General features: G+C 38.0%; 1 protein-coding gene across 6 annotated transcripts in view; it reads left to right on the top strand.

The window, feature by feature from the left end:
• The window catches only part of LOC115221265 (titin-like), a 429926-nt gene that overhangs the window by 312407 nt on the left and 99422 nt on the right, over positions 1–18097 (top strand). For 4 of the 6 annotated variants that reach the window (XM_036510965.1, XM_036510966.1, XM_036510962.1 and 1 more), the window contains 2 exons: positions 7937–7961; positions 12005–12153. In XM_036510965.1, the coding sequence (XP_036366858.1) occupies positions 7937–7961; positions 12005–12153 (174 nt within the window). The remainder of the gene's footprint in view (positions 1–7936; positions 7962–12004; positions 12154–18097) is intronic. The other 2 variants (XM_036510967.1, XM_036510964.1) reach the window with 1 other exon arrangement.

Below are 18097 nucleotides of genomic sequence, written 5' to 3'. Positions count from 1 at the left end.
CAGTTATCCAATATACTGCTGGTAAAGTACCCAAATTCTTAATACAAAAATGCTCTTTATTGCAATGCAATTAATTCATTTATTGTATTAAATGGGTGAAGGTAAAAAATATTTTTACCGTATATATATATATATATTATATTAAATTAGAGATAAAACCACTATTAGGCAAATCATACAATGAAAAACTTAAGCCAATACATAAGATTAATTAATTTATATTATTTTAAATATATAATTAATTGGATTCAATCCTAAATCTGATTTTTCCCTGTAAGTTTGGATTTATTCCCTAATATTTTATTATATATATATATATATATATGTGTGTGTGTGTGTGTGTGTCTGTGTTTGTACCCCCACTGTTGCTTGACAACCAATGTTGGTGTGTTTACATCCCCGTAACTTAGTGGTTTCAGCATAAGAGACTGACAGAATAAGTACTATGCTTACAAAGAATAAGTCCTGGATTCGATTTGTTCGAGTGAAGGCGGTGCTCCAGCATGGCTGCAGTCAAATGACTGAAACAAGTAGAAGGATAAAAGAAAATCATAGAATGAAAAATGATCTTGGGGTAGGTTGGTATCAAAAGGGTCAATGTTTTATATTTATGTTACATTTTACTGTCTCCCTTATTTCTTTCTTTTTCTGCTTTTGTTATACAAGTTAGCTTAGTGGGGGGAAAAGATGTTGTCCCTATCTTCTCTTGCATTTTGCTACATTTGCAACATAACATTATGCAAAGGATGCTGTTACATCTGCATGCTGACCCTTTTTTTTTCTCTCATGTTTATTTTTTTTTTTTTCCCACTAATAATAATAATAATAATCCTTTCTACTAAAGGCACAAGGCCTGAAATTTTGGTGAGAGGGATAGTCAATTACATTGACACTAATGTTTCACTGGTACTTAATTTATCGATCCCCTGCCCCCAAAGTATGAAAGGCAAAGTCGACCTTGGTGGAATTTGAACTCAGAACGTATCGACAAATGAAATACCTGTTTCTTTACTACCCACAAGGGGCTAAACACAGAGAGGACAAACAAGGTCAGACAAACGGATTAAGTCGATTATATCGACCCCAGTGCGTAACTAGTACTTATTTAATCGACCCCGAAAGGATGAAACGCAAAGTCGACCTCGGCGGAATTTGAACTCAGAACGTAACGGCAGATGAAATACCACTAAGCATTTTGCCTGGTATGCTAACAATTCTGCCAGCTCGCTGTCTTTATATAATCATAAATAACAACCTTAATGATGATAATAATAATAACAAAGGACTTAGCCAAGAGGTCTTAAAACTGTTTCTAAAAATCTGTAACAATCTTATTAGAATTATATATGACTAGCAGTATCGCCCGGCGTTGCTCGGGTTTGTAAGGGAAATAACTATATAAGCATTTTTAGAGAGTTACTTCCTTTATAGATGCCAATTCGGGCTTTCTTAGCCATTTTTGTTTTGGTGTCTTCAAGCCATGAAGTCGTTGTTCTAAAAGAACGCTGGTCTCCTTGACAACGCTTTACGACGTTGATTTCCTTACACTCCCTTCCCCACAGCTTCACGAGGGAGAGAAGAAGGGGGAGAAGGAAACAGGTGCAGGTGTGACCATGGATGCCAACTCCGCCGCCATCGACACACGAAAAATTATGCATTAAAATGGAATAAAAAATGATGTTAAATTATTTTTAAAATCGTAGACTCATCGTAGACGCGTGCTAATACTCAGACGGGCTCGATATGAATCACGACTATAAGATACCCGAATTTGGTTAAACTGCACCGCAAAATGTGGGAGTAGTTAGGAATCTAAATCGAAGGGGACAGACACTCACACAACTACAGTTTTATATATATAGATTAAACATTTCAAACAGTATATTTTATAAATAGAATAATTGAATAAATTAACACTCTATTAAAAGCTAAATTAAACTTTGTGTAGAGTTTTGTTTTGATATTCAACATGATTTTTATGATTTTCCTAGGATCTGTTACAATCCGAAATGTTGAATTTTATTCTAATCAAATCGCATTCCTTTAAATTCTTAAGCAAAAGAATAAACTTTTCTTCATTTCCAGCTCATTGCTGGTTTCGGTTCCATCCATCTATTCCGTTGTCATTTGCTAGAATTCCAGAAAATGGTTTATTTGCTTGTAATTCCATCCAGTCTAGCTGCTGCCTTTCATAAATGCTTCCTTTCGAAACAGAAGGTTGCGTTTAAGGTTTGGCATTTTTTGGTTGTAGTTGGTTTTTTTTTTTTTCCTCCTTTTTATTCTTCTTCAAGGGAGCAAATAGGGGAGTTAGCATTTGGGCAGCGGGGTAGGTTGGCAGAAGATTGACATAGATACCCGGGGCCTGCCACATTTAATTTTAACTGCTTCCAGATAAACAGGGTTCTTGTTACCCCTAAAGCAGCCAGCAATTTCACATGGGAAAAGTCTGTTTATGTTAGACTAACACCTTCCTCCTCTCTGCAAAGAGAGGTACCATATGTAACGTGAGCCAATCTTCCAGTCTTTCCTTCCCTCCTAAACACCCAACAAGGGGACTCTAATATTTCACAAAATTCACAAAGTCAAACATTTTCTCATTTCTTTCTCAAATGAAAAACCGTTTTATTGGCTATCTGTGATGGGATTTAGTCAATGGAAAGTGGGGGGTTATTTTCCATCTTTAATTTATTTCAGTAATTGGACCGGGGCCATGCTGGGGCACTGCCTTGAACAGTTTAGTCAAACAAATTGATCCCAGCACTTATTATTTAAGCCCAGTACTTTTTCTTTTGGTCTCTATTTGCCAAAGTTATGTGGACATAAACAAACTAACACTAGTTGTCAAGTAGTGGTGGGGGGACAAACTCAAAGACACACACAAATATATATATATATATATATATATTATATATATATATATATATATATATACATACACACACAAGAAAATATATAAAGGACAAAAGACAGCCAGTCAACCACAGTTGAAATACTCCTGTCACAACCTGGGACCTTGAAGACTGCTTAAATGCAAGAAAGTATACAAGTCCCTTAATATTTGATATTCAATATTTCATCTATCCAATAAGACAATCAATACTTCATTTCATTTTACTATATATATACTATTTATACTATATTCTACATTAATATTATAAAGAATATAAATAAAACATAAAAAACAGACAGAGTTGGAATTCCTTTGAATAATATATATCCCTCTATGCACAATCATACAAACCCCTTTTTATTTATATATATATAGATATATATATGAAGGACTTATTTCAGTTTTCATCTACCAAATCTGCTCTCAAGGCTTTGGTCAACCTGGGGCTTATATTAGCAGACACAGGCGCAAGGTGCCATGTGGAAGATCTGAACCTAGAACCATGTGGCTGAGAAGCAAACTCCTTACCACACAGCCATACCCAAAACCCTTTTGATACCAACCCAACTCAAATAAGACCTGCCAATACTAAGCATTGATGTTGTAGTTAAAATATTGATCACAGTTCCATAATACAAATGATATGATAAGCTATCAGTTGATCCAACACCAATATAGTATAATATATACAAATATTTTTATAAACCTTTGAGAATTTTAATTATATTGAAAATTAATTAAAACACAAAATGGCAGTCTCTCTACTCATTAGAAATTTAGTCACGAAAGGGTTAATATTCTTGGTCGAAATTTTGTCTTCTTCTATCCAGGAAATCAGATATAAAATAAATATCGATAACATAGCGTTCTTCATTAAGTAACAAATTGGTTTTCAGATTCTTAGCTTTCATGGAAGATGGTCTTGAATCTGTTTTCAGAAATTGAGAACATCTGGAGGAGGAAAAACAAACAACAAAAATGAAGAACACAAATATAAATATAACTAAGTCTTTTTTTTAATATTTTATATATAATTCAGTTCACATCAAGGATGCAATATAGGAATATTAAATTGACTCTGAGTATTTGACTGGATATTTTGCCAACCCTGGAAGGATGAAAGCCAAAGTTGACCTTGGTGGGATAAGGTGCGAGCATGTCTGTGTGGTAATAAGTTTGCTTCTTAACCACATGGTTCTGGGTTCAACCCCATTACATGGCACCTTGGGCATTTTTACAGGGTCAATGAAATAAAGTACCTGTTGAGCACTGGGGTCGATGTAATCAACTTACCCCCCCCCCCCCCACACACACACACACTTCCCGAAAACTGCTGGCCTTGTGCCAAAATTTGAAATCAATATATGAAGTGCCAATTCCAGAATAGTAGATCAGCAGATTTGTTAAAATGTAGAGTGAGAGGCTTTGTGAGTTCAAGTTCCACCTTGGGATTCAAATCCTACAAATAATTCCAGAACTAACAATTGATCATGGGGCCACAATCAATTATGAAAGCAACAATGGTTGGGTTGGGATTATAACATTTCTGCTACTTTAGTCAAACAATAATAATAATTTATCATTCACCTGTAAATTTGCTTTCCATTAAAAAAAAAAGTCTGCTTTGAACTTACAAGTTTTTGAGAGTGGAGCTTATCTGGTCAGAGTTTTTTTTCTGAATTTCTGAGGGATGTAATCTGAGAATATAATTCTTTCTATTGAACAAGGCACCAGTACATTGCAAGAATAACCCCCACCTCGACTCTAATAGCATTAGTATTAATTTCCAGCTGAGTGTGCGACGCTGCCTTGTCTAAGAACTGAACCCCCAACCAAATGAGCACAAGCCTTAACACTTTAACCACTAGTCCACTTGTCTTCAACAGAGAAATAAAACATTCAATATTATTACAATAAGACAACAAGCTGACAGAACTGTTAGCATGCTGGGCAAAATGCTTAGCGGCATTTCGTCTGCCTTGACATTCTAAGTTCAAATCTACCCTTTGCCTTTTATCCTTCCGGGGTTGATATAATTGACTAAACCTCTTCTCCCGAAATCGCTAGCCTTGTGAAAATATTTGAAACCAGTATAATTACAATATATTAGAGGTTAGTTATACTGCTACTATAGAGGGAGTTTTTCTTTTCTTTTCTCTTTAACTATTAACCGCATCTTTAGTGTTTCCGGCAACCCTTTTTTTATATTGGATTTAGTCTCCAGTCTCCAGGAGTGGCTGTGTGGTAAGTAGCTTGCTAACCAACCACATGGTTCTGGGTTCAGTCCCACTGCGTGGCATCTTGGGCAAGTGTCTTCTGCTATAGCCCTGGGCCGACCAAAGCCTTGTGAGTGGATTTGGTAGATGGAAACTGAAAGAAGCCCGTCGTATATATATATATATATATGTGTGTGTGTTTGTGTGTCTATATTTGTCCCCTTAGCATTGCTTGACAACCGATGCTGGTGTGTTTATGTCCCCGTTACTTAGCGGTTCGGCAAAAGAGACCGATAGAATAAGTACTGGGCTTACAAAAGAATAAGTCCTGGGGTTGAGTTGCTCGATTAAAGGTGGGGCTCCAGCATGGCCACAGTCAAATGGCTGAAACAAATAAGAGTACCATGTTACAGCAATGCATCATTGTGCTGCATCTCTATGTTGCAATGTTGTGTCACAGTGCCATAGCCATGTAACACAGTATTAGACGTAAAAGATCAAGAATTTGACCCTACTCTATATATGTACGCACACACACCCACATGTGCACGTGCCGTCCTCATCACATGTATAAACCTTATTTCATCTAAGTTCTTAATGTTACAAATTACTAAAGTTTCTAGTCTTCTCTCCTGAGATTTAACATATTACTGTAAAAATCTTTCATGTAATTTAGAATCTGTTTGTTTTGTTTAAGTATGAATATATGTTTGTGTGTGTGTGGCCTATGGTTAAGGAAAATCAGTTCACAACTGTATGAATTCAGGTTTAATCGCATTGTGTGGCATTTGTCTATCATAAACATAGCACCACGCAATTTTGTCAAAAAATCATTCCCGTCATAAGAGCAGCAACTCTGCACTTGTACGTGCGTCCATAATGGATTTTTCAACCCAGCAGTGAACAAGCATACTTTTGTTCATAAAGAACAGCAGTTTACTTTGCTAGTCTCTTTGGAACTGTATGTGTATAAGTATATATATTACTCTTTTACTTGTTTCAGTCATTTGACTGCGGCCATGCTGGAGCACCGCCTTTAATCGAGGAAATCGACCCCCCAGGACGTATTCTTTGTAAGCCTAATACTGACTCTATCGGTCTCTTTTGCCGAACCGCTAAGTAACGGGGACATAAACTCACCAGCATCGGTTGTCAAGCGATGTTGGGGGGACAAACACAGACACACAAACATATATATATATACATATATACAACGGGCTTCTTTCAGTTTCTATCTACCAAATCCACTCACAAGTCTTTGGTCGGCCCGAGGCTATGGTAGAAGACACTTGCCCAAGGTGCCGCGCAGTGGGACTGAACCCAGAACCATGTGGTTGGTAAGCAAGCTACTTACCACACAGCCACTCCTGCGCCTATGTGTATAAGTATTTCATATTGGTCCCTCAATATGTAGCCTTTCACAGAGTATAAGTCTGGTTTTTGTAACTGTAATACAACCACAGACAGCACAAGCAAGCTTATCTCTGGATGATTCACCACCATGGAGAACTTCAATAACCTGCACTCTTCGGGCACTACTTTCCCCTATTTGATGGACAATTCAGATTTTCTCAAAATGCAGACTGTTCTTAGACCATCATTCATGCTTCTTGTTCAGTATATTTCCAATGAGCAGTGCAAATGTTGAAGTATTTCAGGTTGATTTTTGAGGTATCATGAAGTCTTTTTTTATGGTTTATTCAAGGTATACTTACTGAGGGCTAATTTTTGCATTAAGTAATCACTCCGGAAGCTTAAAACCATGAAAACAAATTTTATGACCAACCCATTACATATAGTTGGTCATAATGTGGCGCAGGGGTGGTTGTGTGGTAAGTAGCTTGCTTACGAACTACATGGTTCCGGGTTCAGTCCCACTGCGTGGCACCTTGGGCAAGTGTCTTCTACTATAGCCTCAGGCTGACGAAAGCCTTGTGAGTGGATTTGGTTGACGGAAACTGAAAGAAGCCCATCGAATATATATATATATATGTGTGTGTATGTTTGTGCGTCTGTGTTTGTCCCACCAACATCGCTTGACAACTGATGGTGGTGTGTTTACGTCCCCGTAACTTAGCGGTCCGGCAAAAGAGACCGATAGAATAAGTGCTAGGCTTCCAAAGAATAAGTTGTTGGGTAGATTTGCTCGACTAAAGGTGGTGCTCCAGCATGGCCACAGTCAAATGACTGAAACAAGTAAAAAAGTATAGTGTGTGTATGCGTGTGTACACACGAGTCAACTAGAAGATGGGCAAATTTGAAGCTGACCTGGAGTAGAGAGGGTATGTCATTGAAGAAGTTGCAAATGGTGATGAAAGGACTATTACACAAATGATTGATTGATATACCAAATGATTTAAGCAAGCAATCAATCAGTTAGTTAGCTGGTGTTAAATTGTTAAATCAAAAAAATAAAAGAAGTAAAATTGAACTAGTGTGTGTATCTGTTTATTATTGGTGTTAAATAAAAAAAAATAAAGAAGTAAAATTGAACCAGTGTGTGTATCTGTTTTATTATTGGTATTATGACCCTCCTGAGAGACAACAAGATCTATTCCAATACATCTGTTTACATCAGAAATCTTGAAAGCCAAATACAAAATCAATGTAATAAAATTTAGCCATAATGAAAAATAAACAGTAAAGATAGAAATTCATCCAAATGTTATTGTATGCTTTTTTCTTTCCTTTTGTTTGATTTTTATGAAAAACTAAAATAAAAATTAGGAAGTTCTCTCCTATAATTATGTGCCACTAATAATATCTTCTGATTGTTAATTTTCTGGAATATTTTCTCAAAGTTCATTTTGTTTGTCTTCTTCTTTTGCAGAGAAACAATACGGCAATGAAGTCAAGTAAGTATATTTGTTTTACTGATCTTTTTTAGTTATTCCATTATTTTGTTGTTTTATATACTGAATATTAGTGGAGGCGCAATGGCCCAGTGGTTAGGGCAGCGGACTCACGGTCGTAGGATCGCGGTTTCGATTCCCAGACCGGGCGTTGTGAGTGTTTATTGAGTGAAAACACCTAAAAGCTCCACGAGGCTCCGGCAGGGGATGGCGGCGATCCCTGCTGTACTCTTTCACCACAACTTTCTCTCACTCTTACTTCCTGTTTCTGTTGTACCTGTATTTCAAAGGGCCGGCCTTGTCACTCTCTGTGTCACGCTGAATATCCCCGAGAACTACGTTCAGGGTACACGTTTCTGTGGAGTGCTCAGCCACTTACACGTTAATTTCACAAGCAGGCTGTTCCGTTGATTCGGATCAACCGGAACCCTCATCGTCATAACCGACGGAGTGCTAAGACTGAATATTCCTCACTACAGCTTGACAAACAGGCAGTTTGTTGCCAACGTCAATACTTTAACTTGGCATAAAGATGAATATATTCCTCTAACCCATGCTAGCTTGGAAAAAATGGACATAAAACAAAATGAATACTTGTAGGTCACTCCTGACATAGTTCTGAATTCAGCATGATATTGGAGTAAGGTTCTTAACGGCTGAGAATTAATTTCAAAACAGCAAGAAACTCAAATAAACTTTAAAAAGAAAAAGAAAAAGAAAGAGTAGCTTGAAAGAGAGTAGCTTAATCTGTTACTTATAAGCTTAATCTGGCAGCTGGAGGCTAATTAATGAGAGAACTCATTTCATGCATGCAACAAAGCTCCAATCAAGACTAGCAGCATTAACTTCAAACTGTCAGATTGTTCTGATCGATTTTATGATCTCTAAACCCCTTTCACAGTTATGCTAGAATGTGAAACCTGTTTGGGAAGGTCCTATAGACTGCTATCATGATTTACAGTAACACTTTCTACCAAAGATACAAGGCTACAAATTTGGTTATGAGGGGGGTATAATCGATTCATTAATCTTAGTGATTTTCACAAAATGCTTTATTTTGAATGACCCAAAGATTATAACTGGTAAAAATTGGCTTTGGTAAGATTTGAACTCAGAACTAAAAGGACATAACTAAATGCCGCAAAGCAGCTGATGAGTCAAACCTTAGCTTAAATATCTTCAAAGATTATCTTATACTTCTATCTATCTTCTATTCTATTTATCCATCTATCTATTGATCGATCAGTTGCTTCTTATACACAGATATTTCATACTTTCTTCTTGTCTTCATCTATCTTTGTCACACTCGCTTGTCATACATACAGAAATATACACTCATGTACATTCTCTCTCTGTGTGTGTATAACTGCTGTTTGTGTGTTTACATTCCTGTAACTTAGCAGTGCAATTAAACAGACTGATAGAATAAGTACGAGGCTTTACTGGAGTCGATTTGGCCAACAAAAATTCTTGAAGGCAGAGCCATAGCATGGCCACAGTCTAATGACTGAAACAAGTAAAAGAATATATATATATGTATGTATATATAGAGAGAGAGTTTATGAAAAAAACAAAAGACAAAGACAGGTGGTGTACGAAACAAACAGATGTATTAGTATAACGCTCAGGAATAGAAAAAGTCTTTTACGTTTCGAGCCTACGCTCTTCTACAGAAAGGGACACAGAAAAAAACAAGGAGAGAAAAAAATGTGTGTAGTGGCTAACAATCTATCATACACACACATGTATATGTGTATATATATATATATATATATATATATATATATGATCATACTCCTTATAGAGTCAACGTCCATATATCTTATACTCTATATCTCTCTCTATACACACGCAAACATGCACACACATTTGCAAGCATGTGTACAGGGCACATGTATTCCACACTTTATCTCGCTATTTCAGTCTTCCTCTTTATCTCTTCTCAGCCAAACACTTACATAAATACACATACATAACATATCTTTCACACACAAGTTTATTCAGCCTGCTCCTAATACTTAATACTTTTTTCTACTTGATGTGTTTGTGTGTGGCTCTAATTATTTCTGTGTCACTTGGTAAACATCATATCTCCATCCTTCCATCCAATACTCTTCTTATATGTTTCCACTCATATTTCCTTGGCTTATCCAGTTTTAATCTGGTGCAGATTTTTTTTACTGTTCTGATAATAGCCAGGGGTAAAAAAAAAACTGTTATATGACCTTGCTGTCATTTCCCCAGTTGATAATGAAACATGATAATGAACACAAACACACTCTTACACACAGTACTAATAGTTCTGCTACAATACAATGTCAGCACAATTGTGAAGGTGTGTGTGGGGGGGTACTACTATCACCAGTACTACAATACAGCATGGAACTGGGGTGAAAAAAAATAATACTTTGTCTCTCTGATTTCTTTTTCTTCCCATTGTTTCTAATTGCCCTCCTCTCACTTTCTTTCTTCCTCTTCCTCCTCCTCATCATCATTTAACGTCCGCTTTCCATGCTAGCATGGGTTGGACGATTTTCACTGAGGGCTGGTGAACCAGATGGCTGCACCAGGTTTCAATCTTGATCTGGCAGAGTTTCTACAGCTGGATGCCCTTCCTAATGCCAACCACTCCGAGAGTGCAGTGGGTGCTTTTTACGTGCCACTGGCACGGGGGGGGGGCAGTCAGGCAGTACTGGCAATGACCTCGCTCGAATCTTTTTACACGTGCCACCGGCACAGGTGCTAGTGAAGCGACATTGGTAATGATCACGCTGTGTATTCAAATTTCTGTCCCCTACTCTATTTAACCCTTTGGCATCCAAACTGGGCATAACTGGAGAAGAGGGGGTTCTATCTGCTTTTCGTTCAGACTGGCCATTTCCAGACCCCCATACTCTATTTTTTGTGAAATTGGCCAGGTCCAGCCTCTCACACCTACCCTACAATAGGCAATCATATCATTGGAATCTCAAAACTATGAGATAATTCATGATTAATTCAAAGCAAAGTAAATTAACAAGCATTACATTCAACAGAGTAAATTTTAACACTAAACGGTTAAACAAAACTACAATAATAAAATCACAGTACCGAGACAGCCCGACACACGTGTTTAGTGAAGTTAGTGTAAGCATATTAGTTTTAGCAAATATGACAGGCAACTTTGAACATATTTCAGTCTTATTAAGGCCTCTTCAGTAAAGCATAATCCTGAACCATACTCTCTAAATTGGTGATGAAGTAAATCATCATCATCATCGTTTAATGTCCGTTTTCCATGCTAGCATGGGTTGGATGGTTCGACTGGGGTCTGGGAAGCCAGGAGGCTGCAGTCTGATCTGGCAGTGTTTCTACAGCTGGATGCCCTTCCTAACGCCAACCACTCCGTGAGTGTAGTGGGTGCTTTTTACGTGCCAGGGGCGGCTGGCAACGGCCACGATCAGTTGGTGCTTTTAAATATATGCATAACTCTTTAATCTTTCACTTGTTTTAGTCATTTGACTGCGGCCATGCTGGAGCACCGCCTTTAGTCGAGCAACTCGACCCCGGGACTTATTCTTGGCAAGCCTAGTACTTATTCTATCGGTCTCTTTTGCCGAACCGCTAAGTTACGGGGATGTAAACACACCAGCATCGGTTGTCAATCAATGCTAGGGGGTCAAGCACACACACACGCATATATATATATACACATATACGACGGGCTTCTTTCAGTTTCCGTCTACCAAATCCACTCACAAGGCTTTGGTCGGCCCGAGACTATAGTAGAAGACACTTGCCCAGGGTGCCACGCAGTGGGACTGAACCCGGAACCATGTGGTTGGTAAACAAGCTACTTACCACACAGCCATTTGTCAGCATAGAAAAATGGAAATACTCCAAAAAAATATCCATTCTTACCTTGTTGACTGCATAAAAAATAAATTTTGCAGACCTGTGTTTTTTCCATACAAGATGGTATTCTATTCATTTAATATTTCTTCTTAAACTTTATTCATTTATTTGTTTCTATAATCATTTTTTTCTTTTTACTCTCTTTGTAACAGCTATCCCCATATACCTAACGGAAGAGTCGGGAATGGAATGCCCAGCCAGCAGGTGTATGAAAATCCAGGTATGAACACTGTTGACGGCAAAATGAATGTGCATGAAAATGGTTTGCCACCTGTATCCTATTATAACCTTTCTCCTGAGAGTAAGTATTAACAGCATGACCTCTTGACCTCTAACCTGCGTTCTCTCTGAGTACAATCCAGAATACTGTTGTTGTTGTTGTTATTTAACCCCAAGTTCAACCTAATTGAACAGATCTATGATCAAAAGCATTCCAGCCATTGTCCGAAAGAAATCATTATTATTAAGATGGTGAGCTGGCAAAATCGTTAGCATGTTGGGTCAGATGCTTAGCAGCATCTCGTCCGTCCAGAAGCTGGCTACCCGCATGGTTCTTGGTCTCAAGAATTTGTCCTATGAAGAAAGGCTGAGGACGCTCGACCTTTATTCTCTAGAAAAACGCCGCCGCCGTGGTGATCTCATTCTTGCTCACAACATCATAAGCGGAAAGTGTAACCTCTCGAAAGAGCTGTTCTTCACTCCTGCTCCAGAGCGTCGGCTACGGGGTCACTCCGAAAAGCTCTATCTGCGATGATGTCATCTCAATCGAAGGAAAGGGGCTTTCTCCGTCCAGGTTGCGGATCCGTGGAATAAGCTGCCGGACGAGATAGTGAAAGGTGCCGACGACTGCTCGGTTCAAAGTCTCCCTTGACCACAAGTGGCCTGAACTCTTTGCATGAACACCCTCCTTGTACATAACTCCATGTCTCCTTACATGACCTTGCTTTTTGCTTTTTGAGCCAAAAAATTAACTTAACTTAACTTTACATTCTGAGTTCAAACTCCACTGAGGTCAACTTTACCTTTCATCCTTTCAGGATCGATAAAATAAGAACTAGTTGAGCACTGATGTCAATTATAATCGAATTAGCTTCTTCCCTAAACCTGCTGGCCTTGTGCCAAAATTTGAAATCATCATTATTATTATTATTATTATTATTATTATTAAAGATGGTGAGCTGGCAAAATCGTTAGCTCGCCAGGCAAAATATTTAGAGCGGCATTTTGTGCAGCTTTACATTCTAAATTCAAATTCCGCCGAGGTTGACTTTGCCTTTCATCCTTTTGGGGTCAATAAAATAAGTACCAGTCAAACACCAGGATTGATGTAGACAACTTACCCCACCCCCCACAAAGTTGCTGGCCTTGTACTAAGCTTTGAAACCATTATTATTATTATTGGTGTTAGGAAGGGCATCCAGCTGTAGAAACACTGCCAGATCAGACTGGAGCCTGGTGCAACCTTCTGGCTTCCCAGATCCCGGTCGAACCGTCCAACCCATGCTAGCATGGAAAGCGGACGTTAAACAATGATGATGATGATTATTATTATTATTATTGTTCATATTTTGTGAAAAATGAAATTGCCCATCAAATTGTAATGCATAAAAACTGCAGGTTATTGAAGTTCGACAGTGGCCGGTTCCAAGATAACGAGTATGATTGGTCATTTTAATTAGGAATTACTCTACTAAGGTTTCAAGTAAGTTCAACAGTATGCAGGATTGTACTCAGGGTCGTACTCTACTGCTAAGGATGTTCATAGAATGACAAAGTCAAATGTAAGTCAGAATGCAATGTAACTCTATTAGCATGGAATTGGGAAACATTTATCACTTGCTCTATCAGTCTGTCTGTCTATCTATCTATATATATATATCCCTCTATCTCCTTTTCTTTACTAACTTTTTACTTAACGTTCTATAGTGTTCTTTCTCTTTAACCTTGGTTCCTAATTAAATAAGGGTTCAGTTTTTAGTCCCTTATTACATTTAAATTAAAATGCTATATTCAGTTATGTATTTGCTTGGCTTCTTTACATATTGTTACAAATTTCTACTCATTTCTCAAATGCCAATTTCCTTTTCTCTTGGTTTTTTGTTGGGTTTTTTTTTTAACCAAATTGATATTTTGATCTGCTTGTTCTCTCTGTGGTTACCTTATTTCATTTTTGTCTCTTTCATGAACCATAAAGACCCACAAAGGCATGCTTAAATTTTGTTTTGTGTTTAGCAAATAGGAGACAAAAACAAACAAACACACACATAACAGTTTGTCATAAGTAAATTGTCTTGAAAATTATAGAACCTTTAACACCTAGAAGGCAGTAAGCTGGCAGCGTCACTAGCATCATCATCATCATCATCATCATCATCATCGTTTAACGTCCGTTTTCCATGCTGGCATTGGTTGGACAGTTTTACGAGGTCTGGAGAGCCAGCAGCTGCACCAGGCTCCAATCTGATCTGGCAATGTTTCTACAGCTGAATGCCCTTCCTAATACCAACTACTCCAAGAGAATAGTGAGTGCCTTCTATGTGCCATTGGCACAGGAGCCGGTCAGGGGATATGTCAGACAAAATGCTTAGCAGCATTTGTTCTGACTCTTTACATTCTGTGTTCAATTTCCACCAAGTCAACTTTGCCTTTCATCCTTTTGGGGGCCAATATAATTGACTTGTCCCCTCTGCTCAGAATTACTGGCTTTGAACTTTGCAATAAACTGGCATTCCATTCAGGAGGTAATGTTGTGATCTTAGTCACTTATGGACCATAGAAGCAGAGTAACCAGTGTTTTGAGTCAATGGAAATTTCAAAAAAAAAAAAAAATACCTGAGAAACGTAGATTTATGTGGTACTAATTCAAAAGCTGAGGTGATTTATTATTAACGGGATTATAAATTTATATACTACTTAGTGTCATGTTTTGGTCGTCTGGCAGAATAATCGTTAACACACCAGGCAAAATGTTTTGCGGTATTTCATCCGTCTTTACATTCTGAGTTCAAATTCTGCTGAGGTCGACTTTGCCTTTCATCCTTTCAGGATCGATTAAATAAGTACCAGTTGAATACTAGGTTTGATGTAATCGACTTAACTATAGGCAGAAGTGGCTGTGTGGTAAGTAGCTTGCTAACCAACCACATGGTTCCAGGTTCAGTCCCACTGCGTGGCATCTTGGGCAAGCGTCTTCTGCTATAGCCCCGGGCCGACCAATGCCTTGTGAGTGGATTTGGTAGACAGAAACTGAAAGAAGCCTGTCGTATATATGTGTGTGTGTTTGTGTTTGTCCCCCTAGCATTGCTTGACAACCAATGCTGGTGTGTTTATGTCCCCGTCACTTAGCGGTTCGGCAAAAGCGACCGATAGAATAAGTCCCTGGGTCGAATTGCTCGACTAAAGGTGGTGCTCCAGCATGGCCACAGTCAAATGACTGAAACAAGTAAAAGAGAGTACTCCTGAGTAGGAGTATAAAAACTGCATCCCTCTGCCAAGTCATGTCAAGCCAATGTAGCAGAGCAGGCTCATCAGACCTGTATGATCTCAAGCCATTCTCTGGTGGAAAGAGCCTGCTGAGGCCTTTGTCCTACAGTGGGCTGAACATGAGCAATCCAATCCAAAACTTCATCATTAAAGCTTGAACATTTTTATGTTAATTTCAAACATTGATGGTGGCACAAATTTGGTTAGGAATAAGATTCGATTTTATTAATTCCAATAAGTCATTTGTGTTTATTTATTGATCTTTGGAGGGGTGAAAACAGAATTAATCTCAGTAGGATTTGAACTCAGAATAAACTCTAAGGTTTTTTTTTTCTTTTTTGTTTGATGCTTTACCAATTCTGCCTATCCAACTCCCTTGTAGATGTAAATATTTTGGTTTCAAATTTTGGCACAAAGCCAGCAATTTCGTGGGAGTTGGTTAAGTCAATTACATCAACCCCGGTGTTCCACTGGTACTTAATTTATTGATCCTGAAAAGATGAAAGGCAGAGTTGACCCTGGTGAGATTCGAACTCAGAACATGAAGCTGGAGGAAATGCTGCTAAGTATTTTTCCTGGTGCAGGGATGATTCTGCCAACTCGCTACCTTAGGTGCAAATATATTTAAAAAACACTTTTTTAGTTCTAAAGAAGGATCAGTACTCCAAAATATTATCTTAACCAGTAAACATTATCTCCACCCCATGCCATCTGTAACCCCTACTAAAATGAACATAAGCATGGCATCTTGGGTGTCTTCCGCTATAGCCCCTGGCCAACCAATGCTTTGTGAGTAAACTGGGTAGTCTGAAACTGTGCTGAAGCCTGTGTGTTTGCATTTGTGTTAATCCCGCCATCATCACTTGACTACCGGTGTTAGTTTGTTTACGTCCCCATAACTTAGTGGTTCAGCAAAACAGACTGATAGAATATGAGTGCCAGACTTAAAATAGTTAATGGGGTTGATTTCTTCGACTAAAATCCTTCTTGATGTTGCCCCAGCATGGCTGCAATCCAATGACTGCAGCAAGTAAAAGATAAAAAATCAAAATGTCATTCCATGAACAGTCTTAGCATTAAGTTACCAAGGAAACTAACTCATTGTTTGAATTAGGACATCGTTAAACAAAGAATTCCTCTTTCCAAAGTTTATATTCTTCTAATTTTCTGTTTGTTTCAATGTTTTGACATAATTTCTAAACCTAATTGATTGTCCAAGAGTTGTTTTGTGTCTTATTGTCGTTTTTTTTTCTCTTTTTATGTTGCATTTTTTTTTTTCTTTCTAATCTCCTGCTTGCTTTACTTTTTGCTTATCTTCTTGGCTTCGTTCAGCCTGTACTTTATTCATTAGCATTGCTAATTAATGTTTGCTTATGCTGCGACACTACTGGCATTTGCTTTTGCTTCCTCATTCCTATGCATTCTTGTAGGTGTCAACTGCAATTGATCAAAGAACTCCTCTGCTTTTTCCTGTGAATGATGAGAGAGATGGTTTTCTTTTCTTCTTTTTTTTTTTTTTTTTTTGGTATTTGTGACATGACTATACAAAGATGGATTTCTTTTTTTACATGATCTGTGATTTGATAATATGCAGCATCAAAATTAGGGCAATAATTGAAGCAAAGTGTGTCTATGACACTTCTTGTCTAGGCATGGCTATGTGGTTAAGAAGTTGGCTTTGGAGCTCCATGGTTCAGTGAGTTTATAGTAGTAATAAGAAGTACAGTGAGGTTGTGTCCATTATAATTGAAGTAAAAGATAAGAAGTTGCATGAATATTTCTGGTAAATAGTTAAATATCGATCCATTTGATCAAATAGTGGTGTAACCTTTTAATCGTTGAAGAGTTATATGTTGAGGTGCAGTATTTTGTGAAAAACCCTGTTTAACCTATAGATGGCTTGCAAATTAAGTTACAAGGCACTTTTCAGTTATGCATAACCTACAGCTTTTAGTACCAGGTGTGAGGTACATATGAACATAATACAAGGTTCTCACTTATCCTTCACCCTTTTCAATATTGTACTGATCTCGGTAATGAAACAATTGAATGATTTGGATAAAAGCCGGGCATTCATTAATGCTTTCTCCATAAATATTAGACAACACAGCGCCAATATTCATGGTTTTTGACAAATTGGAAAGAAGCTTGTAAAAAATAAAATGAGGCATGAGATCTAATTACTTTGCAAAAGAAATAATGATATTGGAAGTTCTGGGAAAGAATATATCATAGAGCTTGTGTTTCCCAACAGTTATTTGATCAGATGATGTAAAAATAAGGAATATCTAAAACAGAGGATTTCTGTATACAAGTCTAATGACAAGGCTTGAAATGGTCTGTACTTCTGAACTGTGTAGGTCAATTCAGGTGGTTATTTACACACACTCCTTTTGTGGCAATCTGCCTCACAAATCCTTATCATCTATATCTTCCTCATCTTTACCACAATTATTATCAGCCACCCTTATCATCCTCAGTATTAGCTTCATGATTATCATCCCTCATCATTACCATCACCATTATCATCTACATGATCGTTACCAGAGCGGCTAACTGGCTTTCGTGCCGGTGACATGTAAGAAGCACCATTCGAGCGCGATCGTTACCAGCATCGCCTTACTGGCACCTGTCCCGGTGGTATGTGTAAAAAATTCGAGCGAGGTCATTGCCAGTACCGCCTGACTGGCCCCCGTGCTGGTGGCACGTAAAAGCTCCCTCTACACTCTCGGAGTGGTTGGCGTTAGGAAGGGCATCCAGCT

Source organism: Octopus sinensis, linkage group LG18 (genome assembly GCF_006345805.1).
Source record: "Octopus sinensis linkage group LG18, ASM634580v1, whole genome shotgun sequence".
Lineage (NCBI taxonomy): Eukaryota > Metazoa > Mollusca > Cephalopoda > Octopoda > Octopodidae > Octopus > Octopus sinensis.
This window is presented reverse-complemented; position numbering and strand designations above follow the sequence as displayed.